The 26,099-nt window shown below is 38.5% G+C and overlaps 1 protein-coding gene across 11 annotated transcripts in view; it reads left to right on the forward strand.

The window, feature by feature from the left end:
• The window catches only part of CEP170 (centrosomal protein 170), a 121,303-nt gene that overhangs the window by 72,750 nt on the left and 22,454 nt on the right, over positions 1-26,099 (forward strand). For 8 of the 11 annotated variants that reach the window (XM_048485207.1, XM_048485198.1, XM_048485258.1 and 5 more), the window contains 4 exons: positions 6,861-7,010; positions 15,920-16,040; positions 16,743-18,593; positions 24,877-25,111. In XM_048485207.1, the coding sequence (XP_048341164.1) occupies positions 6,861-7,010; positions 15,920-16,040; positions 16,743-18,593; positions 24,877-25,111 (2,357 nt within the window). Of the gene's footprint in view, positions 1-6,860; positions 7,011-15,919; positions 16,041-16,742; positions 18,594-23,399; positions 24,824-24,876; positions 25,112-26,099 lie in introns of those variants that run through there. The other 3 variants (XM_048485274.1, XM_048485245.1, XM_048485252.1) reach the window with 3 other exon arrangements.

A 26,099-nucleotide genomic window follows, 5' to 3' on the forward strand; every position in this document is an offset into this window, starting at 1 on the left:
CAGTATGATGCGGCGGCCAAGAAAGCCAATGTGATTTTGGGCTGTATCAAAAGGAGTATGGTGTTTAGATTGAGGGATGTAATTGTACCTCTCTATTCTGAATTGGTTAGACCTCACCTGGAATATCGTGTACAGTTCTGGGAACCGCAATTCAAGAAGGGTATTGACAAGCTGGAACGAGTCCAGGGGAGGGCAACCAAAATGGTAAAAGGTCTGGAATCCATGCCCTACAAGGAGAGACTTAGGGAGCTGGGTATGTTTAGTTTGGTGAAGAGAAGGATAAGAGGTGACATGATAGCCATGTCTAGATATTTGAAGGGATGTCATGTTGGTGAGGGAGCAAGCTTGTTTTTTCTGCTCCAGAGACTAGGACTAGGAGTAATGGGTTCAAGGTGAAGGAAAAGAGATTCCACCTAAACATCAGGAAAAACCTCCTGACAGTAAGGGCTGTTAGGCAGTGGAATGCACTACCTCGGAGTGTGGTGGAGTCTCCTTTCGAGGGTTTAAAAGAGAGGCTGGATGGCCATCTGACAGGAGTGCTTTGTGTGTTCCTGCATTGCAGGGGGCTGGTCTTGATGGCCCTTGGGGTCTCTTCTAACTCAATTCTATGAAATAAACTGAGGGAATAAATCAGAGACCCAATGTGGTGCCTACGGGGGACACATTGCTCCTTCCTGTCACTTACCAAATGTTTTTGGAAAATGGATGGGGCCAATGGGGCTTTTGTCTAGCAGGGCTTCTGATTGGCCAGTGGAGATCTAATTGGCTGTGTAGATTTTTAAAAACAACTTTACCAGCAATTGACCACCACAGCACACTGATCATTATTGTTTGACTGAAGGTAAGTTGTGTGTATCCAAAAAAATAATAATTAAATAACATGTTCATTTTAAAAGGTGTCCTGTTAATCAAAGCTTGTGCCTGAAATGTTAAAGAGTTACAGTTATATTTATGCATAGCCTTACTCTCTGACATTTGTGGGATCATATTTTGGGTTAGCTCTGCCTCCTGGGCAGCCATATTTTGACTGCACACATCTCCCAGTATCAGAATTCTAAAAGATTGGAGAGCTCTGAAATAAATAGTAAACACTTCATGACTAGTATAGACATTCTAATACAATGTCCTGTCATATGATTTTACAGCAAAACTTAATTTTTCATGTGATATCTCTGTGCAAGGAACATCTTGCTTTGAATAGAAACCTTTGTCTCTTATTTTACATTTTATCTTGGAGGCATATATTCAAATACAAATTACATGTCCGGTATCAGCTGAACATTTTTCAGATATTATATTTTTTTGCAGCAGTTTGAATGGTTAGGTCCCAGTGTTTGTGTACTGATTTGGATGCAATGGGGACAACTTTACACATACGCCATTCCTAAATTAGATAAAGAGTATGTATTTTATCACTGATTATAGCCATAGCTCACTCAGAATGTAAAATGAGAGGGAGCTTTTGCAGCATACCATTGAAAACAGTTGATCTACCTATTCCCTTGGTTTTCTTATAAGAACCTCTAGTTAAGAGGAAAGGTATATTGCATGGAAAATTGAACGGAGGAAAAAGAGAAAATTAACTAACCAAAATGATGGATATAGTTAGACTTCTGTGGTAAGAGATCATTAAGTCTAATAGTATTGTAGTATATTGTTGCAACTTTAAGTACTGATAATCAGAATAAACATTTGTAAACATCTTTCGTATTTCTGAGTTTGTCGAACTGGGTATTTCCAAAGAGTAATCTCTGATGATTACTGATACTGATCTATTGTATTCCTTTAGAAGGATAGCTGAATTTTTCAACTGTATCAGAATTATACATGAGTTCAAGTGCACCCTGAAGACTAACAACATTTAGTTTAGCATAAAATTCTGTGAGTAAGCTGCTACTTCAGATACACAGAAGTGTGTATCTACTAGGCTTGGTTAATTACCCAAAAGAAGGGGGAAAAGGATGCTACAGAGAGAGGCTAGATTAAAACAAGATCCAATCAAAAGAGAAATTATTTCACCTATAGTCGTTGAGGAAGACTCCCAACTAGCCACGGCAGAACAAAATAAACGTCATACCTAATGCAAGGAGAAATGAGCTAATGGAACAAAGAACTTCCAACCGGAAGAGGTGGTATATGCAAGCTATTAGATCCAGAGTTCCTGCTAAGTCATAGAAGAATGAATAGTACAATGTTTAAAGTTGTGAATGAATTCTAATTTAACACTTCCACACTGGATCATAACTGTGCATATGTGATTACAGGATGGGGTTGCACCCACTATAGTCAATCAGATTGCTTGTTCTGCCTCTGGGGACACTGGAGATAAGCATGTGAGTGACTTATTTGAATAGTCCCTACACCCAAATTCGTAGCATGCAGATGCTTGAGTCATGTTGTTACTGCTGCTGCTCAGGTAACATTAAGTGATTTCAGCTCAGGCAACGTAGTGAGGCGCAGGAAGCCGGTGTTCTTCAAAAGCAAAGTATTTTATTCAGAAGTGGTGGCTACAGCTCAGGCAGGGGAATCGCACTTTCGTAGTCAATCGCTAGAACTTTTATACACACACATCAAAAGGGGCAAGGGGGCAGGTAAGGGGGCAGGTCCCTTACCGTGCAACAATAAAGAAACATCAACACATAAAAGAGAGGTACAATTACAACTTTGTGAATGGGATCCTGAGATCTTCCCGTGAGACTGTACGATAGCGCAGAAATGGTTGAAGAGTATCCATTCATAAAACAGGGTGAGGCTGTTAACGCACCCAGGTATCTGGTTATTAGATGGGCTGCTTCCTTGAGTTATGTCCTGAGGCTCCCGTGCCTCAGTCCTGCAACAAAAGAAAGTTCAAATGGTCCAATGGTGATCTTGGCACATTCTTCAACGGCTGGGATATCTGGGGTGCCGTCATCAGATTCAATTTGTAATTCCAAAGGGGTCTTTGTTTTCGCTAAAGAGATCTACCGGGTGTTGGCCCAAACTAAATTCCAAGGCTAGCTTCCTTGGCTCTTAATATCACCTGCTACAAGCTATTGCTTTTACCAACACAGATATCTAGAATAACATATCTAAACTTAAACATTAGAGGAAATCTTAAAGAACTTCAATTCAGTACAAGTACATATACATATAAGCATGAGTATCCTAAATTAACAGTAATAAAACCTTAAATCAACTGGAGAACCTAGCTAAAGTATAAGCCTAAACATGGGACAGACAATAAATTCAACACTGAAGGGGTTACATTTAAATCCTGAAAGGGATAAAGCAAGAGGGAAACCATGTAAAACATTAGCACAATCACATATACATGTCCTTTCCAGGACTTTTGGACAACACTGGTCTCTTTGCTCTGATACTTAGTAAGTGTAGTTCAGCGATGGGCTCAGGAAAATATTTTTCCCATTTTCCTGGCGGTAACAATGTTCCTTAGTTTGCTTGTCTATTTTCTGTGTATGTTGACTTTTTGACATGCGATCTGATGTGATCCACACACAAAAACATTTTGGTGGGCTCAGAGGAGGGACTGATGGCTTCAGTCCTGTCCTCATCTTGAACCAGCCTCAAGTTGTATTGATACTTTGACTATTGAATAAAGGTAATCCAGAAACAGTTGGCTTAACATTTTTGGGGAATATTTTATCTCTTAAAATAAGCAGATTTTTACATTTCAGTATATAATATTTTTCACACAAATTAAATTAGTGCATATTTGTGATACAGTGCTAGTGGTCCTGATGGGTAAGGGTCTGTTACTCCAGTCATCAACAAGACTCAGGAAGATTTCAAGAGCTTTATTTAGAACTGTGTCAACCCAGGCTTAGGTAGCCAAAACTGGGGGTTTCGCTCCCTGACCCCTGGTATATACTTTATGGTTTGGTTTAGTTCCAACCCCACCCTCGCATTCCCATAATATCAGCATGTGAAAGAGTGGGAACAGTTGTATTGTTTGGGTATTCAATTCACTCCTTCAGGAAGGCAGATAAGGGAGTGAGAGGCTAAGCACTCTTAACTAGTTACTTTGCAAGCAAAGGGGGCCTCCATAGCCTTGAGTCATGATAAATGACTGAGCCATCTGCAGCAGGGGTGTGTACATGTGAACTGCCAGGCCTGGTATGGCGCAGGTCTGACATGATGTACACAACTTTGTTGCTGCTTGCTTCCTTTTCTTATTTTTTTGTATGTTTGAGTATAATACTTTTTAAAGACACAGTATAACTTGGATAGACTCTACAGACAAACCCCATTTTCTACTTTGCTGTTCTATTAATCCTGTTTGTATATTAGTAGTTCATTTTTGTTGTTGTTCTTTAGGAAACTTTTCAGCCACACCAGTTGCATATCTCTTCAAGTGAGTGTTTCCTCTTAAATTAAATTACTAAGCAAGTGGCAGTGCAGCAGTAACCAACGTGTTTTTTGGCTGAAAGAGATTTTCATTAAGCAGAAAGGGACTATAGGATCCAGTCTGACACTTATAAGAGTTTCTGCTAGGATTTCTTCATAATAGATTTTTCAGAATATGTTGCTCAAGAAGATTAAATGCAGGATATCAAGCAATTTTGATATCATTGCAATATCATTGCAATTTTGCAATGTTCTTTTTGTGGATGCTTGGATTATTACAGTATCTTGCCAGTTAGTGGGAGCCTAACGATATGATATACTGTTAAATGATCCATCCTGGAGAACTGTAGAACATTCATGCATTGAAAGTTCCTAGGTGAAAATTAAATTTCCAGGGGCACAAGAGCCTGCTTCAGGCTTCAGTAGATTTCTCCACACAGGGGAAGGTCCTTTTCACTGATCCTCCCCTCCCAGGGGACACCTTCAGTTCCCTCTCAGTCCCCAGGATCTTCATTCCTCAGGAGCAGCATTTTAGGGGACATTTTTGGCTGCTACAAAAGGAGGGTAATTAACTAAAATCACCTCCTTGCACACACAGAAGTCTAAGTAGGCTCCAACCCATAGTGATTGGGAATAATGGGCTTATCCTCTTTTATTTTCTTATCTCAAATAATTCCAGAGACCCAATGTTCCACTTGGGTCCTAGAGCCTTGGGGACATAACTAGGTAGGCCTGAGGACCCAAGTGGAGCATTTTAGAATAAAGATGGTCCCGGAAATGGCGGATGAATTCACAAATCTCCTGTCATCTTTATCCTGAATAGAGTATAGCTGAAGGCCAATTGGCCATGCTGGCAGGGGCTGATGGGATTTGCAGTCCATGAACATTTGGAGAACTGCAGGTTGCAGACCCCTGAGCTAGATAATTATTTTAAGGGGAGGGCCTGGAGCTTACATGCAGAGCTCTCTACCGGTCAGAGACCTTGGCATAAGGAGACAGACTAAATGGGAATGAAAGAAGTATGAAAATGGGGGAAACTCCCTTGCTGTGAGAAGTGCAAAGAGCAATTGTGGGCTGAGGAGGAACCCAGAAGGGTGACCCCTGCTGGTGAAATGATAGGGGTTCCCTGATCTGAGGCCACTTAACTCATCACATATCAATATATGCATAGACCCCAACAGAGCAAATAGCTCCCCAGGGTCATTTTAGGTCAGGACAGTTGTATGCGGGAAGTTTAAGGCCCTTCCCCTGCACACCACATTCCTTTTTCAAATTGGATCCCTTTGCATTTGATCATCAAGGTTTACCCAGAAATGTCTACTTGACAGTACCCTCAGTAGACTTAGGAACAATGCATTGTGTAGTTAACTCATATTATTGCCGTTCTTGCTGTATTCTCTCACACTGCACTGAATCTCACTGCGGAGAGTTACAAGGGATTGGAAAAGGGGGGGGGGTATATTATCTTTACAGCCATTAGAATCTTGCCTGTAGTCCAAAATAGATATAGGCACCTTTTTGGAAACTTATGACTCACCCAGATTATTTTGTATTCCTCTTCAGTGATAGGATGTGATGGTTGATGGTCTATTTTTGTGATTTAACACAGGACAGTCTCTATCCCATTGCAGATTGAGATGTGTGCTGTTCATTGCTCACAGTTTATGCAGTGGCTTTATATTGATGTTCATTGGTTAAGTAAAATGCAAATATAGCAAATGTAGGAAAAAGGATGGATGAACCTATTTTGAATGCCTCAAGTGACCACAGATGGAACCCATAAATACTAGAGAAGCATGTGATTCTTCCTTTCCCACTGTCAGATGCATGAAGCACATCTAGACTATATTAAAAGGCTGATCTTATTGACAGTTTTTGAAGTGGGGAGGATGGGAGAAAATGTGTTATTAGCATGACGTGACAGCTGAAGCTAAAATGGCCTTTCCCCAAGGTTTACAGAAGGGTTACACTTGCTTGCTCTAACCATAAAGGCTTAATATAAGGGCTAGGGGTTAATATGGGAAAGATTAAGTTTACTGGGACCCAAGTTCCTCTGGCTGCCTTGAATTCTACATTATACTAGCTGTCATGTGAGTTTGTTTACTGCCACCTTTTTGCAAACATCAGTAATTTTATGTTTTCTATGAATAATAGCCCGCTTACTGTGAGCTATTTTTATATAAATGTAAAGTATGTTTATAGAAATATATATTAGTTGTAAACATTTTACAAATATTTATAACTTTACAGTTAGACTTTTCTAATAGTCAGATGAGCAACATTAGGAGTAAGTCATTAGTTCATTTTATTACCCTTTAACTGATATGTACCACTTGAGGTCACAAAATTCTTTCTATTTTGGAAGCAAACTGTTTGCAAAATATACATGGCATGAGTTATTAAAACTTTTAAATGATGGCTTATTGAATTGGTAGTGGTACCACCCATACATTCAGGCTGAATACTATCAGGAAGGTTTTCAGTTAATGTGTGTGATGATTTTGTTTTATTTTCAGGTTTTTGGAGTGGATGAAAGCCAGGATTATAATAGGCCTGTTACCAACGAAAGCCAGAAAGATTTAGTAAGAGATTGGGCTATAAATTCTGCTACAATAGTGCTGGAAGAAAAAAGACAACTGAGTACCACTGGATTTCTTGACACAGAGGTAGAATTCAATTTTTGGAGTCATCATCTTTTTTCTTCCAATAAAGGAGAGAACCTTAATATAGTCAGTGTTAAGTAGGTAGCAAGCTAAGTTTGTTTAGAGAACATTAACTAATTTCTGTATTAATCTTTTCTATCTCTGAATTCTTTTTTAGAGATCTATTATTTTAGAAATTGAAAAAATGGGCAGTTTTCATTTCATTTGCTCTGGTTGCATGTACCACATAGCATGCATTTCAGTGCAGTGTTACATATGTGTATTCTTATAATACACCAGAAATGAACACAAGATTTATTATCCAACTAAAGAAAACATACATGGCAGATGGCACATGATTTGCCAGAACGTACATTGACGTTAGTCAACCAAATGTCTAAAATTAATGAATGTTAAAAGAAAACTTGCAGAATCTGAGCTCAAACAGAAGGGAATTAATCTTTTCATATAGAAAGATATAATTCACTTCTGCAAAGGCACTGCCTTCCTTCACCAGGAATCAGTATGGATAGGCACAAGATTAGTACTATAACTTCATGTGAAATGAACCTCTGTGTCAAGTTTGGTAGACATTAGTGATGTTCTGTAGCTTCATGAAGAGTACGCAAATGTTTTAGTAATGGTTACATTAAAAATTCTAGAAGCACGTCACTTTTTAATCAGCTTGTTGATCTTCTCTCTTCCTTTAGACTTTTCTGTTCTTTGAAGTTCAGTGTAATGAACTTCCTGCACTCAGATGAAGTTATGTTTCTTCATTATTATCATATTTCATATATTTTCTATCTCAACATTAGCTTAACTTACGGTTTCCTTTCATATTTTCATATAAATCTACTACGGCAGATTATTTGATCCAACTTTCTGATCCTAATTACCAGGGAATGTTATAATTCTTTCCCCTCTTCAATATTATGAGGGTAGTTCACTAAGATTACCCAACAAGAGCGAAAATGTCTCCACTGTATTTCTGAGGCTCAAACTTCTGCTTTATTGTCCTAAATACGAGGGGTCTAGGTCCAACCTTTTTTCTTTGCTTCATGTAAAGTTCAATGAATATTCACTAGCTGGGAAGGTCATATTTTTATTAAATCATTCTTCCCCTTTGATTGTAACCTCTGTAGCTAAAATTTTCCTTGATATATTGGAATAATTTATTTTGGTTTGCTGATGTTTTGTTTTTCCTTGTTTCCTTCCTTTTTCCTCTTAATGCCTGATAAAGGTTTGTTGTAAATAAATATAAATCTACTTCATTATCAGATATCTTTGCTAAGATATGCAGTGTGTTATATCCAAAGTACTGTGAGCTCCACTTTGCTTTCTGGATAGAAGTTTTCCAGTTCACCTGAAAATTTCTATGAAGCAGGCAAAGCAGAACTCAGAGCTGCCCTTTGGACTTAATCTTCAGAATCAGCATAGATAAGATAAGATAGATAAAATAAACTTTAATGTCATTGTGCACGCACAACGAAAATACAAGAATGAATAGAATAGAATGAATCCCAAGGAAGAAAATAGCAGAACTCTTACATACATAAGCATAAGCATAAGCATTTTATTGTCATTGTGCACGCACAACGAAATTTACAGCAGCATTCCTCGCTGCACACAATTTCAGACTCATACAATTTCAGACTCATGCAATTTCAGACTCATACATCATCATCCTCCACCCATCCCTACATAGCCCCAAATACACATCAATATGAAGCAGCGGAGTTTAGCATAGCCACAGCTCTAGAGTAGAAGCTGTCCTCTAAGCCTCTTTGTCCCTGGATTCTAGGGCCCTGTATAGTCTACCAGATGTTAGCAGTTTAAAGAGAGTGTGCTGGATGGGGAATGGGTCCCTTAGAATGTTACTGGGCTTTATTTAGACTTAGGGCATATAGATTTCTTCCAAGGAGGGAGAGGGCAGCCGATAATCCTTTGTGCAGTATTCATCCTCGCCTTTGGAGAAGCCTTCCTGTTAAGCCACTGTGCAACTGGAGACCATACACAGATGCAGTAGGTTAGGACTCTCTATAGCACAATGGTAAAAGGACACCAGAAGTTTTCCATCTAGTTGTTGCTTCCTTAAAAGTCTCAGAAAGTACAGTCTTTGCTGGGCTTTCTTAACCATGATGGTCTGTACTCCCCAAGGTCAAATCCTCTTTAATCCCATAGCAGCCCAGGAATTTAAAGAGCTGTACCAGCTCCACTTGATCTCCATTTTATAGTCAGGGCTGAATTTCCACAGGCTATTCCTTCTATAGTCCACTACTTGAGCTCCTTTGTCTTGTTAGTGTTAAGAACCAGGTTATTTTCCCTGCACCATAGAGAGCAGTCGGTCCACTTCATTCGATAGGCAGACTCATCCCTCAGAGATGAGCCCCACCACCCGTTAATGTCATCAGCAAATTTGATAATGGGTATTTACTATGATAGACAGAATTTACAATCCCGCTATGTATGAGGTGAACAGTAAGGCTCAACCTTTACAGCCCTGTGGCGTTCCCATATTTAGAGTAGAACTGAGGAAACCCGATTTCCCAGTCTAACCCTCTAGAGCGATCAGACAAAGAATCTAATCCACAAACAGATTGAATGTGAGGTCAAAGATCCACAAGTTTTGTCACCAGTCTTTGTGGTGAGATTGTATTAAATCACGGAACTAAAGTCCATAAGAGCGATGCATAATTCCCCTGCTGTTCCAGATCGCGTCAAAGCTGTGTGGAGGCTAATGGCAATGGCGTCCTCCATTAGATCTATTAGTCCGATGTCTTGAACTGATGTTTATCAAATGTATCTGGAAGCAAGAACTAATACCTATGGACCAGTTCAAAACACTTCATGATGATGGGGGTTAGTGCCACTGGTCTATAATCCTGAAGATTGTCAGCAGGAATCTCTTTGGTAGTGGAACAATGGTGGAAGCTTTCAAACAAGATGGGATGGTGGACTGGGATAAGATGATTAAAGATCCCAGTAAAACACCAGCCAGTTGGATTTAGCGCCATTCCTTTACAACACCGACCCGGAATACCATCGGTCCAGCAGCCTTCCTTGGATTCACAGCCCTCAAAACACTCACCTCATGTTCCTCCACGGTGAGGTGTGAGCTACCAATCACCAATTGGCTGTGTGTCATCTGCTTCTGATAGACCCTGTTTTCAAAGCGGGCAAAAAAAGTGATTTAGCTCCTCATCAATCCCCATCCACAGAAATGTCATTGTTTGGTTTATGGTTGGTAATTTGTTGTTCCTGCCATGCCACCTCATGTTGTTATTATTAAAATAATCTTCAATTTTTCTCTGCATAACTCATCTTGGCTTGTCAGTGCCTCTCTTGGACGAAACCATAGCCGCACTATACTTTGCCTCATCACCAGATCTGAAAGCAATATTCCTGTCATGCAAAATTGGCTGAACCTCCTTGTCATCCAGGGTTTATAGTTGGAGTAAATCGGATCGCTTATACACAGTAGAGTGTCTGTGCAGTGGGTATTATAACTCAGAACAACAGTGGTATACTCCTCAGATCTGGGTGGTGAAAACATCCCAATTTGTTGTCTCAAAACAATCTTGAAGTAGTTTTGAGCATCATCAGACCAGGATTTTACAGTCTTTATTACAGGCAATACCCGTACTCCCAAGTGGAATATATGCTGGTGCCAGAAACAGTGATAAATGGTCTGACTGACCCAAGTGTAGTAACCTTATCCTGCTTGTAGGCATCCTTGATGTTGGTATACACTTTATCCAATGTATTGGCTCCTCTAGTGGGAACACCTGACATGCTAGTGGTAGGATTTAGGGGCACTGTTTTAAATTAGTATGATTAAGTCTCCTCCCTATAATAGGCACAGCATCGGGATGCTTTTCTGCTGGTTTTCAACAATGTTATACAGGAAGCTCAAGCATGCAGCAGCATTAGCATCAGGTGGAATGTATACTGCAATGATGATAACCACGCACTAAACTCCCGTGGCGAGATATATGGGTCTGCATCTAATAGTCATACTTTCCAAATCCCTTGAGCAGTGACCCCTGTGATGCTTGCATTGAATTACTTTCCAGCTTTTGTTCACATAGAGATTTAAACCCCCTCCTTTATGCTTCCCAGAATCTTTACTACTTCTGTCCTGCCGGAAAGAAGTGAAACCAGATAGTTCAACTGCTGAATCGGGAATGTGTGAGTGAAGCCAGGTTTCTGTAATTAATAAAACACAGCTGTTCTTGCCAAATCTGCTCTTCACAATTTGTAGCCTTAATTCATCCATTTTTGTTACATCTCTACATAAGCAAAAGACAGTTTGGATCAAATCCACGCAACTTTGTGTGAAAAGTATTTAAACTCTTTTGGACAAAGCAAAAAGTGCTAGAAGTCTCAGTTATGCCATCATGACTATTTCATCATTCTGAGACTGCCTGCTAAATAATGCCTTGCAGTCTAGTCTTGCATCAATTTGAGACAGCACTTTTGTGTTGCCAACCTTTCTCAAAGAGAATTCTGGCCCATGCTCGGAACAAAGCTTTCCATAGAATCCAAGGGTCTTCTAGAATTTTATCAAAATCATCTTCTGGAACCCTACAGATGTACACTTTTAATGCATCTTGCCATGTTTTCAATTGGATTTTAAAAGATTAAAGTAATTTAATTATACAGAGCAACCTGGTTTCTCTTGGCTTCACCTAATCTTTCATTTATCCAAGAAGTTCAGAGCAACATACATGGTTTCCCCCTCTCCATTTTATCCTTGTAATAATCCTGTGAGGTAGTTTAGGATGAGAGAGAATAACTGAACCAAGAGACTAACTGACCTCCATCACTGAGTAAGGATTTGAACGTGGGTCTTCCCACCTTGATAACAACCACTATACCACTCTGGTTATCTACTATATGTTAGTTCAGAGATGGGCAACTTTTTCTGAATTAATTTATTTGGGAAGGGCTACAGACAATTTGTGTATTGGCTGTATTGAATATAACTTACGCAACACTGTCCTGAAGACAGCATATGTCAGTCTATGTTTCAGCATACTGAATGTTGCTGATCAGAAACTTTATCTTTCAAATATGAGTTAGTCTTTGATACTTATTAGGAAATAAAGTTGAAAAATTCCACTTGCTTCCTCGATTCTGATAGTTTAAAGTTCGGCAGTCATATTTACCAGCTGACAAACAGGAAGTTCTACAAGTTCTCAGTTTTGAAATTAAAACTAGAGTTATTGTGGGAGTTTCAGGGGCTTTCTGCATTTTGCCCTTCAAAGCAAACTACTTTAACTTTCACAGTGTTCTTTGTTTTGCCACCAGTGAAAAGGCACTTGTCTTCATAGTTAAGAAGAGTGGCTTTTAAAAAAAAAGTTCTTGTTCTGAAGTATTTAGTGATGTACTGAAATAATGTTTCTGTCCTATGAAATCTGTATTAAGTGACTCCATAATGTATCCATAGCAACTCATGAGTATGTATTTTTACTGTGAATTCTGCCAGCAAAAGTCTAGCTTCAAAGTCCAGGAGACTTTTTTACTTAGGATCCTGAAACAGTTGTAGGATGTAAATAAGATTAAGTATGTAGAATCAAGGTTCATAAAAATCTCATAAGACATTCTCATCTTTAAGCATTCTGAAACCCAAAGGATATGTCCTAACAGTTTCCCTTTTTGGTGCTCTGTGTGAATAGTTCCACTCTATCCTTGGTTCACATACACACCCTATTTCAAGAAGAGTGCTAAAAGTGCCGAATTTTAAAACATCTATACTTTTAAAAATTTTATTTTATTTAGTTTTTAGAAAATAATTTTATTTAATAAAACCAATTTTTCCTCCATTCTAAATGTGCTCTTCATCTTCTGTCTTTTATGCAAGCACTTACTGGGACTGCACATGTGTAGGCCTGCCACAGATGGAGGTTTCTAGCTTCTGCGAATTGCGGGGGCACCCCTCCCCTCCAGAGCAACTTCAATGGTCTCTCCCATCCAAACTGTCTCATGCTCTGGAGGAGCCGGTCCCCCTTCCCTCAGTTCTTTTTTGCCACCATCAAGATAGGAGCTTCTGTGCTTACCATGCCATTCCTCTGGAGCATGGAACAATTTGGGCAGGAAAAACCATTTCAATCTCACCCTGGAGGAAGGGCACCTCCTCAGTTACTAGAAGCAAGAAACTTCTATCCATGGCGGGCCTGCACATGCACAGCACCAGTATATTCCTGCACAGAAGATATGTCAATGAACAAGTTACAGGGAAGTGCAATCTTGTTTTCCTGCTTGCCTCTTTGGTTCCTGCTCTTAGACCCTTCCTTTTGGTTTTACTGCTCTGATTTTTTAGATGCTATCAAATACCATTTTCATTTCCTTTTTTAGGTCTAGTCTGGTTTTCTCATTGAGACTCAAGGCACATTACAGGTTTTGATTTTAAATCAATGCAATAAAACTTTGATTTTATTAGAATTTTTTGCTCACAACAGTCAGGGGCACAATGAACCATTGAAATGGTCCCTGGCTTGATTGGTCCCATAGAAGCTTCTTCACATATTGGCCAGTGCAACAATGTGCATAGGCATAGTCATTGGTCACCATGGCTCAGAACTGGCCAGCAGCAGTGATGACAGATTCTTCCAAAGCCTGTCCCCACACTTCAGCCAGCTGGATCCATGCTGAATGGCACCATGCAACACCAATACGGAGGGGAGGCAGTGAGTGAGTGTATGCGTATTGTGGCTTCCAGTGGTCAGATTTTTTACTTTTAGTAACCACATTAAGCATTTTTTAACTGTGAGATTAGAATAACATATTCTCTTGTTTTTGCATGCATCATTACTACAGCACTTCCTACATGCAAATGTCCTGCTTTGCAATGAACCCATGAATGAAGCAACATGTGAAGTGGAATTTATATAGCAGTTATATACACAGTCATATATGGTCCTGGGGATGATATAAAATCCTTCCTTCTGAGAGGAAACGAGAAGTGTGCTGAGTGAAAAGTATAAGTTAAGTTAGAGTAGTGTGACAGGATGCTCAGTGGTTGGGGGAGAAGCACAGTAATCTATATGCTATTTCATTTTGCATACCTCTGCTCAGCTGTCTGCTTTGCGGGAGGTAATCCTCCCAGATTTACATCTGGAGACATGCCTGTGATGGGGAAATGAGTGATGACTTGGATAGTAATCAGCTATCCAAAGTAGGTAGTTGCATTGGATCTTAGTCTGTAGTTTGTTTCCATTGTCTACATTTTAACATAATATCTGTAAAATATATTATATAGGTCTACAGTACACAGGAATTACAACTATCTGTCACTGTAGATTTGTCTTATAGAAAGAATTTTTACGTGTTCTACATTTTCAGTGAAACCCTTTCTTGAAAGATTTTAACTCAGTCTAAAAGAGAAAATATTTCATAGATTCTTCAGTACTCTTCAAGATTTTGCAATTTTTCCATAAGAAAAATTCAGAAACAGTTCTCAGAAAAATTCAGAAACAGTTCTCAGAAAAAACTCTGTACTTTTCCACTAACTTACACATCTGTTTCAGAAACATTTCAAAGAAATGGTGTTCTTTCTTTAGCCATCCAGAGTACCTGATAGACTACATCAATCCATGCTTCCTGCTTATACTTTGAGATCTGTGATTTCCTGCTTTGCATGCTTAGAGGCCTGTCTTTCCTGCATACACTTGGCTTAATTGAAATCTGTCAGAACTGTCATATTGCAGTTGGCTTTAACTATTTCTTTTCCTGTACTGTGTCTAAACTTGTACCATTGGATCTATCTGCTGTAGGATATCCTCTAGTTGGGCTGACATCAACAGCAGCTCTTCTGCTGTTATTTGCACTCTTCTGCAGTTTAATGTCGCCTGTAAAACTGCTGCTATTTTCGTAACTTTTGTGTGTTTGGACTTAGTTTTAATTTTGTTAATTGACATGATTACAATTTTAATGACAGGAAAGCAGGATAGACATGTTCTAAATATAATATACCCCATGGTTCCTGTATAGAAGAATTTGCTGCCACCTGGAGTACCATGAGGCTTCAAGAGGGGGAGGGAAAGGCTTTGCCTGTCTGATTACTCTACCCACAACTGAGCAGTTTTCAGGTTGGGTTATGGACAGTGTTCAGAAATCTCACTTTGAGATATGGGTTTGCCTCTCTGATTTTCTTCCAGTATATTGATCTTTTTCTCCAAGTCCCAGGTGCCACAATAGAATGGGGTCCCTGTTTGATTTTTGTATCTGGAGTTCTGGGGCAGAGTACCTGTGAGCCATGCCTTGCTTATTGCTTGTACAAAGTACCCTTTCACCCGTGCTCCAGGAGTTTTTGTTATGTATTATGTAACCTAATCTATGCACCTTGATATATCTAACTGGAATTCCTGGACCATATGTACTTTGCATAGTGTGCTGTGATAGGCTGCAGATTTCATTAGAATCCAGCAAGAATGACGTATGTGCATGCCGGGTATTGGATTGTAAGGTCTTCCTTATCCTCAGTTCCCTCTATTTTAAGCATTTTGTTTTGCTGCTGATAGAGTTGTACACAATGCTGTGTTTTACTTGTAACTTAGGTTTGTTTGTTTGTTTGTTTTGTTTTGAGTAGAGCAAGAATCACATTTTTTCCACACACTATAACCGACAGTGGCTAATATAGTTAACCAAGTTATGAAAATACTATTATAATGTTTGTGGTACTTAAAGACTTTGAATATCCTTGCTTTGAATATCCTTAAATAAACTTATGATTATGCTTATTGCTAGTTTGCATTGCAGAATATAGACTTAGTTATTTTAAAAGTTCGCTTTAGTGTTCTCAAATTCTTTTTAACCTTTCTTTTCAGTTTTGCACTTTTTTCTTTCGTAGAGGCTAAGATGCTAACCACTGTACATCAGATAATTTAAAATCAGGTAAAGGGTAATCTACGTTTGTTAATATCTGTTATCAGGAACGCTCTGGTACATCTGGAAGCAAACGCTGGGTGTCGCAGTGGGCCAGTCTGGCTGCTAACCATACAAAACCTGATGAAAACGAATTGCGTGTAGAATCATCCGCTTCTCTAGAAAATGGTACTATAAGTAGTTCTTTCTGATTGCAGATTACTGATTTCTCATAGCAATTTTCAATACATTTCATTGGGCTGTTTTTCATTCCATTTGTCACTAATTTTTATTTAAATTGTGTTGCTGTTAGTAAAGCAGTTATACTAGACATACATACTATTTTGTAGCTATAGTAAGACTTGGGTGACCCAGGCTGGCCCAATCTAAGCAGATCTTGAAAGCTAAGCAGGGTCAGCCCTGGCTAGTATTTGGAAGGGATACCATCGAGGAATACTAGGATTGCTGTGCAGAGGAATGCAATGGCAAACCACCCCTATTAGTCTCTTGCCTTGAAAATCCCACAAGGTGTTGCCATAAGTCAGCTGCAACTTGATGGCTCTTTATATACACACAAGACTAGATGTAGTAAGATTTTTAAAAATATAAAACACCTTCACATTAGAAAAAACCATAGGCTGGGAGTCACACTAATGTTTCCCTGGATAAAATGATTTCTACCTTCAGAGCATAATTCTCCTGCATCCCACTTCCCACAGCTGAGTAAATATACTAAAAATGTTAGTCTGGAACCAAGTCAAACAGTAAATCAAGGGTTCCTGTAAAGTTCTTTCAGTGTGGTGTTAAATGAGTCCATAACAATTTCAAACCTCAGTGATCTGTGATGCTTGCTTAAAACTTTCTTTTAAGCTATATTTTATTTATGTTTAGATGCTGACATCAGTGAATCTGGAATATCTGTTAAAAGTGCTGGCTCAGTTACCTCTTTGACGAGCCTAGGAGATCGAAAAAGAAGAACACTACCTCAATTGCCTAAAGAGGAAAATGTTACAGAAGGCCAAAAAACGAAGGTTACAACTCATCAGAGATCGGAGATAGGAGAAAAGCAAGACACTGAGCTTCAAGAAAAAGAAACTCCTACCCATATCCAAAAAGAAATAGGACAGGATATTGAGACAAGTCTGACTAAAACTGGAAGAGTAGTGAATGGCCTTTCTCCTAAAGGTGATAAGACATTTTTTCATTCCAATGGTGGTTCTTCCTCTGGGCAGGAGAGAAGTGAAAATGGCCAGGAAACATCAATGGTAAGGCAAGCTTTAGCTAAAATGCAACAGCAAGAGCAAAGTGAACTAGCACACTGGATCCCCACTAAATTGTCTTCAGCAAAATCTTCAAATCAGTTTGAAAAAGTGAGAGAGGAGATTTCAGCTTCCAGTAAAATAGGCAATAAAGAAAAAACATCAGGACGTGGTGCAGGCAAAACTGAAATAAAAGTGGCACAAAATGAAGGGAAAAGGAGAAAAGCTGATGAAACTACAAGAAGTCAAATTACAAAAGGATTTGGTGGTGATAAAAAAGAATCATCGAAGCCATTAGTGAGACAAGGCAGTTTTACTATAGATAAACCAAGCTCAAATATACCAATAGAGCTAATCCCTCATATTAATAAACAAACTGGAAGTACTCCACCATCTTTGTCTTTAACAACCACAAGTAGAATATCTGAAAAAAGTGACTCTGTGGAAACAGATTCTAGTCTAGATACTACACTTATTTTAAAAGATACAGAAGCTGTAATGGCTTTTCTTGAAGCTAAGCTGCGTGAAGAAAACAAAACAGATGAAGGACCTGAAACTCCCAGCTATAACAGAGATAATTCCATTTCACCTGAATCAGATGTGGATACTGCTAGTACAATTAGTCTAGTTACTGGTGATAGTGAAAGAAAATCAACACAGAAACGCAAAAGCTTTACTACCCTCTACAAAGATAGGTGTTCCACTGGTTCACCTTCTAAGGATGTTTTGAAATCATCTTCTACAAGCACGAGAGATAAAATTGAAAAGAGAACAAAAGGTCGTTCTTCTGATGCTACTTCTAGAGGTGATGCACGCAAGATTGTGCAGAACAGTAGCAGAATAAGGCAGCCTTCAGTAGATTTAACAGATGATGACCAAACTTCTAGTGTACCTCATTCTGCTATTTCTGATATCTTATCTTCTGACCAGGAGACCTGCTCTGGTAAATCACATGGAAGGACTCCTTTTACCTCAGCAGATGAACATTTGCATTCCAAAACAGAAGGTGTTAAGTCAGCTAAATTGAAGACTTCTTCTGCATCAGCTGGGCAGACCAGTAAGTCAACCACCTTACCAAGGCCTCGCCCTACAAGGACTTCTCTCTTGCGTAGAGCAAGACTTGGTGAAGTTTCGGATAGCGAGCTTGCAGATGCAGATAAAGCATCAGTAGCTTCTGAAGTATCAACTACAAGTTCTACATCCAAGCCCCCATCAGGAAGAAGAAATATCTCCAGAATTGACTTACTTGCCCAGCCACGCAGGAATAGACTTGGTTCTTTATCAGCACGTAGCGACTCTGAAGCAACAATGAGTAGAAGCACTACATCATCTCGCACTCCAGAAGCCCTAATTAGAAGTGGCGTTAGACTAACACCTCCAGCAGATGGTACTAAAGTTCCTCCTAGAGTTAGAGCAAATAGCATTTCTCGACTATCGGACTCCAAAGCCAAATCTTTGACTTCAACCCATAATTCTGCATCAGGTATGAGAAAAGTTGAATTTTGCATTTCTAATACATTTTTGGTCTTTGTGTGTTTTTTATTTTCAGTTTTAAATTGGCAGTGGAGCTTTCATGAATATTTTTAATGTAACTTACCAATTCTAATACACAATGTAAAAACTTTTGCTGAATGTTATGTTAAAAATTGATGCATCAGCTTTTAAGAAAATATATTTTGGCTATTTCTGTTTTACTGCTATAAAACTGGAAGAGTAGGCTGTAAAGTTGCTTCTGAAAGCAAGTTTTATTTATGCTGCTTAGCTTGTTGATCTTTGATTCGGGTTAACTGTGTTTGGGTTCAGTCATTAATTATAGACAAGCCTAGACATCTGTACCACTCTGTGCTTTGGATCCAATTTATAAAAATGGCATTAGTAACTTGATAATGTCTGTTATGAGATTCACTTGAGAACTGTGCTGTAGGAACTACAAATAATATTGAAAAATCTCTTCCCCTAGATTTACAGAAAAAAAAATCAAAATTTTATTCTGTTCCAGTAAAGTTAACACCTCTGATTTGATTATAAATACTTCTTTTTGACCAGCATTGTACTAGGTCCTGCATAGGAGGCAAAAGGTCCTCCCCAATGAGTTTGTTTCAAATTACATGGCAGAAGAAAACTGAAAGATGATGACCAGTACAGATGATGACCAGTTACTTTGTATTACTTTATTACTGTATTACATTAATCCCCCTTTCTTGTTGAGACTAAAGGTGGATGAGAGTTATAAAAGCAATGCTAAAAACAAACCAGTATAGTACATACAAAGAACAATTCAATAAGACTGTACAACTGAAGAACAATGAAATAAAAACTGAAGGATATGTACAATAGCCTAAATTCAAATCCAGTACCACCTTAGAGGCATGAGTTTTTAAGAATCAAAAGCCCCTTCATCAGATACCAGGTGGTTGATATCTAGCTGTTCTACTTCAGACCAGCACAACTACCATCTGAAAACACAACAACCTGGATTTCTCAGTTTTACAGTGGTATTCCATTCACAGGTTGAGGGAACCCTTTGTTCATTCATATTAGGAGGATGCAGTTCCCTCCAATACACCTGGGTGCAATCCCATAGTGTGTGAATTGAGTAACATGGATTTTCCCTTCAACACACAAGTCATACATTGAAGGGTTGCATGTATCGAGCGCACACTTCTGTTACTTATGACTCCCACAATGCTTAATGGAACTCCACTCTAACATCTGCAGAGGCTACTGTAGTAGGTCAACAAATACTATAGTTTAATTCATAAGTAGTCAACATCTACTTAATAATCAACCCTAAAAAGAAATTTAAAAATACTAAAGAGACTGAATTTTAAAAATCATGTATGTGTTGTTCCAAAACACAGTGAAATAATTCCAAAACTGTGAAAGAAAGGTTTTTTTAATATAACTGTGGAGATGGAGTGACTAATACAGGTATTCATGTTCAGTTCCTCTAAACTATGCATAATTCAAGTACTACCAGGTGTCACTTTGAGAGAAAAGTTGAAATAGAAAATACTATGGAGGCACTATTTAAGTGACGATCTGGAGGCAGTTTATTTTTCAAAGTAGGCTACTCTACTCAAATTACATTAGAGCAGCTTTGGATTTCAAGGGAAGCAGGAAGACCAAATACCTTGCATGTTTTGTATACCATATGTACATTATCTAAAATCAATGTTCTCATGTTCCCTCTGTCCTGCCCTGTGATGAAATGCATGCACTTCTAATGCAGTTGTCAATCAGACAATTGTTAGGTACAATTATTTAATTAATATAAAAAGAGGGGAGACAGAAATCTACCTCCAAGCCTTTATTTTTGATAACTACAGTGATTGGGAGCAATCCTCATCATTGTAAAGCAATGATGGGTGCTAAAATACCTAAGAATCCCAGGCCCCTAAAATACCTAAGAATCCCAGCTGCATTTTCCCTGTCCTTCGCCCATTGGTTAGGCTGCCAAGGACTTACAGCCTATCCTGTATCGCATCTAATTTCCACTACTTGTTTCTAGTCCCCCCTTCTCTTATTTCCGCTACTTGTTTTTCTCCTTATTTTTACTCATTATATGCTGACTGTACATTCTTCATTCTTCATGTTTCTGATGCCCTTGGCATATCCCATACAATTCTGTTTTCAACTTATTTCTGTTATCTTCTACCACCATTCCTTATCCGGCTACTTCTCCCAGCATCCTGTCTCCTGTTTTCTTAAGGATGTAGGTAAGGGGGGTTTCCTGGGTTTAAACCCCCCCCCCATTACATATCTGAAGCTCCGCTCCCGTTTGTGTGGGGTTTTTTGTATTTTTAAGTGTTTTTTCAGTTTTTGGACTGCAGGGACACAGTTTCTAGGCTAGCAGCACCAGAATTTCAGGGATTTTGGGGGAGACTCTCCTGATGATGCCACCCAGGTTTTGTGAGGTTTGGTTCAGGGGGTCCAAAGTTATAGACTCCCAAAGGGGGTGCCTCATCCCCCATTGATTCCAATGGGAGCTAATAGAAGATGGGGGCTACATCTTTGAGGTCCATAACTTTGGACCCCCTGAACCAAACTTCACCAAACCTGGGTGGTATCATCAGGAGACTCTCCTAAAGATACCCTGAAACTTCGGTTCTGCTAGCTTAACAATTGCACCCCTGACAGCAGGCACACCCCAATTTCCCCAGATTCTCCTTTTAAATCCACCTCCTTTGGCATGGATTTAAAGGGAGAATCTGTCCCCAGTTTAAACATTGAAAGTGATGCTGTTTCAGGGTGGGGGATAATCCATCCCAAAACAGCATCACTTTGAATGTTGTTTAAACTGGGGACCCCAGATTCTCCCTTTAAGGTGAATTTAAAAGGAGAATCTGGGCTCCCTAGTTTAAACAACATTCAAAGTGATGCTGTTTGGGGGTGGATTCCAGCATCGCAGCGGCCACCCATGGGGGGGGAGCTCAAAACTCAGATTTTGCACTGGGCTCCATTTTCCTTGGCTATGTCTCTGCCTGGAGGGGAGGGCAGAAGGGGGTGCCAGCTGGGAGCCCAGCCAGTGGGGGGGGCAGGGGAGTCTGCCGTCCTGGCCTCAGAGAGCACTGAGGCCGGGGTGGGGCTTGGGGAGCACTGAGGCTGGGGCACTGAGGCCGGGGCACTGAAGCCAGGGCAGGGCTTGGGGAGGTGTGGTCATGCCCCTGAGGGCAGGTGGCTGCGTGGTCTCGCCCCCCCTTAACCCACCCCATAAAAATCTATGTCCCTGTGTTTTCTGTGTTCTTACTCTCTTCTACAATGGAACACATTACCAATCTTAAACATGTCTAAAATTGTATCAATACATTTATCTTTTACATCTCTCACACTGAGAGGTGGGAGTTCTGCTTCAGATGACATAGTGAGGCATATGAGGCAGAAAATGCCAGGTATTTGAATTTGCTGTTTCTTCCTGCTCCATATTGTTTAAAAGCCTTCATTTATTTTTGCATATTCCAAAAATAAGAAATAAAATAGAAACAAGAACACTAGTTGAGCTATAATATTGGGTCCTGACCATGGATGAGAATTTGTGAGATATTCTAAAAAGGGATAGTCAAAAAATCCCAAGATGATTGTGACACAACATAGAAATTAGTGGCAGCACTCTCTAGAACAAATAGCGCTGCCTTATGCAAGGTGAATCACTGTATGTTTGGCTGTTTACCTATTTGCTGAGAAAAAAATATCTTAAAGCAGTACGACTCTTTTAACTCTAACATGACCCCCTTTCATTGTCACCATGAGCAGAAATCTAATTTCTAGATCAGTGTACCTGATACGTGCAATCCTATAATGCGTAAATTGAGCAACATGGATTTTTCCTGCAACACCCAATTCATATATTACAGGATTACATGTATCAAGTGCATCATAGGGACCTGTACACTCCTGTTACTCATGACTGACCTCATTTCTGCCTGACCTCATAATTAGAAATTTCTTATTATTTCTCTCAAAGCTTAGAGAGCTGAGAGAGGATCAGGGCTGGTACAACCTAGATCAGTTATTTTCTGTCTGCAGTGATAAGTCTGTGAAGAAATGTATAAGAATCCAAAGGTTTCCTGCTTGAAATTTTTCTCTGAGTAATGTTTCAACGTATGTATCTTTAATAGAGTGAAAAGTAGAAGTAATTCTTAATTACTGAACCATCTTAAAGCAGGGGGATCTTAAATCTTACTCTAAATCTCAGCATGTTAAAAATTGTTTAGTGAAGCATTAATCGATTATCTGCTGGATGACCTTTTTTAAAAAAAATGAAGAAATTGCTAGGGAATGTCAATTGGTGTTTTAAGCATAGCCATTTGAAGACTGGAAAAGATAGCACATGATTCAGTCTTTTTCTTCTTTGTAGTGGTTCTGCTGTTATCTTATATGTTCCAGTACTTCAAATGAGAACTGGATGGAATGAAGCAATATAGCCTTATTTTTCAGTAATGGCTACATAATAAATAACTTTTAATTATAAACAAAATGAAACTGAAAAGTAGTTTAAAAGGTTAAAAATTCAAGAAGATATATATGAATCCCTCACTTGTGCAAAAAACTTAGAAAACTTCTAAAAGTTAAAATAATTTGTGTATCTCCTCACTGTGGTATAGTTCTACAAATGGTTTTCTAAATTAGCTCTAGCAAATCAATTCAATTAATTGGGATTACTACCACCAATTAAAAACAAGTGTAGAGGGGAAAAGTAATGACTAAATTTTATCAGCAGATTATTTTAAACAAATACTTTTAATCTCTTTCTCTTCATTAACACAATAAACAAATATTTTGTACACAGAGATAAAGCATCTTCTCCCAGACCCAGATCCTGCAGTTGAAACTTACAGTGGTAGAGTACTAGAAATCACATTTCTGTTTCTAAAATTTCACTCATAAATATTTGTTCTTTAAAAAGTTTTTTCTTTAAATGTGCATCTTGTACAATGCAGAGTTGGAGTCTAGCTCTAAATGGTAAGATTTTTTTAAAAAAGTTGTATCTTTAAACAACCTGAACACAAACAAAATTTTGAGTTCAAAGAAAAATATATTTTCAGCCATTGGGTCCAATTCATAAATAGCCTTTGGTCCTAAGTTACTCACTCATGGATTTTTGCATGCTTTACAGTGCTTTTTCTGCTCACTCAACTGGTCAGTCCTAACAGTGAGAACAAAAATTAATTTGAAACCTGAAAGATAACACTTATCTCCTAAAATTCCGAAGTAAACTTGGTAGAAAATTTGAAAAAAGCTTTTCTGTCGTTATCTGACTAAGCAGCGTAATACAGCTGTATTCTAAGTTTGCAGTCTTCTTTTATATTTAAAGGAAACTAAATCATCCATTATCACATTATAATCCAAATTGCAGTTAACATTTTAATGATTTATGAAGAAGTATACTTGTTTGGATACAGATTTCCAAAAACAACATCTGTGCACTTAACCAACCTCAGCAGAAAGTTTTAAACATAATTGTTTAAAATAATTCCATGAATCAAATACTAATCCATAATCTATACTGACCTTCAGCCAGCACTGTTTAACAAAAACAGTTGGTGTTTGCAATGAGTTCCATGAGGTTGTTCAAGTGCTGTTATGGTTCCCAGGCCCTGTGCTCTTATTAGTCTGGTCGTCCTTTTTTCAAAAAAAAAAAAGCAAAAAGCAAGTATTCCATCAGCCCTCAGTTGACTGGTGATTAAATGTTTTGCTTGTTGCCAATTGTGGTGCTGCTGCAGTCCATAAGAAGATGGCATAATACAGCATTAATGTATCCATTCTGCTTTTATAATCACAGATATAATCACAGATATTACTTGATGTTTCTAAGATGAATTTCAAATAAGATGAACTACTGATTCATTTTCTGTTACAAGAACTTTATTTTACTCATAGTACATATTTTCTTATGTTGTTTCTTGTACAGTTGAGCTTTTTGGATGTTGGGCAAAATTGGCAGAAAAAGTACTGACTTGAAAAAGATAATAATTGAGCCTTGTTTTAAGATACCTTGTTTTAGACAAACAGCATTCCTGACTTGTTAACTCATCATTGTACAAAAAGCATGTTTTTCACATTTTGTTAATCCTTATTTATTTATTTAACCAGTTACAGTAGCTTTCTTTTTAAGCTTTAGTACACCAACACTTTTGTAAAATATTTTTGAGATTTTGATGTAAGCAACTGTGATGTGTCATGGTGATTGTTTCTAAAAACATAATGTTATTCTTTCTTGCAAATGATACCATAATAATTTTTTTTTAATAATTAAACTAATTTAGTAAATTCAAGATGGAGGCGCTTTCCTACAGATTATGCTTCCACCTCAGAAGATGAATTTGGATCAAACCGTAACTCTCCTAAACATGCCCGTCTACGTACTTCTCCAGCCCTGAAAACTACTCGATTGCAGAGCATTGGAACTCCAACCCAAGCTAGCAATATCTTCAAACATAGAATAAAGGAACAAGAAGACTACATCCGCGATTGGACTGCTCATCGAGAAGAAATAGCAAGGTTGGTTTTCAAGGAATGCTTTCTTCGCTAGGAAAAAGGCGCACACACTCAACCCAAACTCATTAAGCAATATAATTGAGTTTATCTAGATAATTTTTTGTCAGAATACCTCAGAATTGCTAGCTGGATTTACTAAAACAAAAAGATAGTAATGCAGCGTTCCCAAATACAGACTGTGCAATACTGCTTCTGTTCAACTTTTGTATAATGCTATCAGAGTGTTACCCTCTGTAAAGAATCGTTTTGTCCAGAGATCATAGAATGTTGATTGCATGCATTGAACGTAGAGAAGGAAGGTCTGTTAGGCTTCAAAAGAGGTTCTTTTAAAGATGTATGTTTTGAGATTACATCACACATGCATGTACATAATGGATATGACTGTACATAAAAGACATATTTGGATGATATTTGTCTTCATTCATACCATGAGATCTAGGGAAGACTGCATATTCTTCCCTGTCCTCTGCACCTCATGGTAGGCAACCAGACATGAGCATAAATGGAATCTACTCATTAGTTTTACCTTGACATTCAGAGTGAGGGGTACAGCAAGGAGAAAATGCATGACCTCAAAACTCATTTTTGTGAATGTAGGAGTTCAATTTTGTAGGGATGAGGGGGGGTGGGACTTTCATTTAATTAGGGCCTGCTGCAAATGGCAAGAAAGGACTTTCAGTTTACAGGCAAGGGCAAAATTTTTGGTCTTCTGTATGTTCAGTTATTTAAATCAGTATTTTATTTTTTTTAATTCTGATATATACGGTTCCTATGTGATCAAAATTTGTTGTAGGTATTTAAGGAAATTCTTTCAAAATATGTTGGTAAGGTAAGTAAGAAGCCATTCTCCTGTACCAATATAATTCCTATTATACTTCTTTATGTTGAATATATGCCATTTCCATTTGCAGCTATACAAATTTTAATATGTTTGAAAATCCCAGATACTGCTATTTTTAAGGTGCTAGAAGACTATTGTTTGTGTTCCATA

The sequence above is a fragment of the Sphaerodactylus townsendi genome, linkage group LG01, assembly GCF_021028975.2.
Source record: "Sphaerodactylus townsendi isolate TG3544 linkage group LG01, MPM_Stown_v2.3, whole genome shotgun sequence".
Lineage (NCBI taxonomy): Eukaryota > Metazoa > Chordata > Lepidosauria > Squamata > Sphaerodactylidae > Sphaerodactylus > Sphaerodactylus townsendi.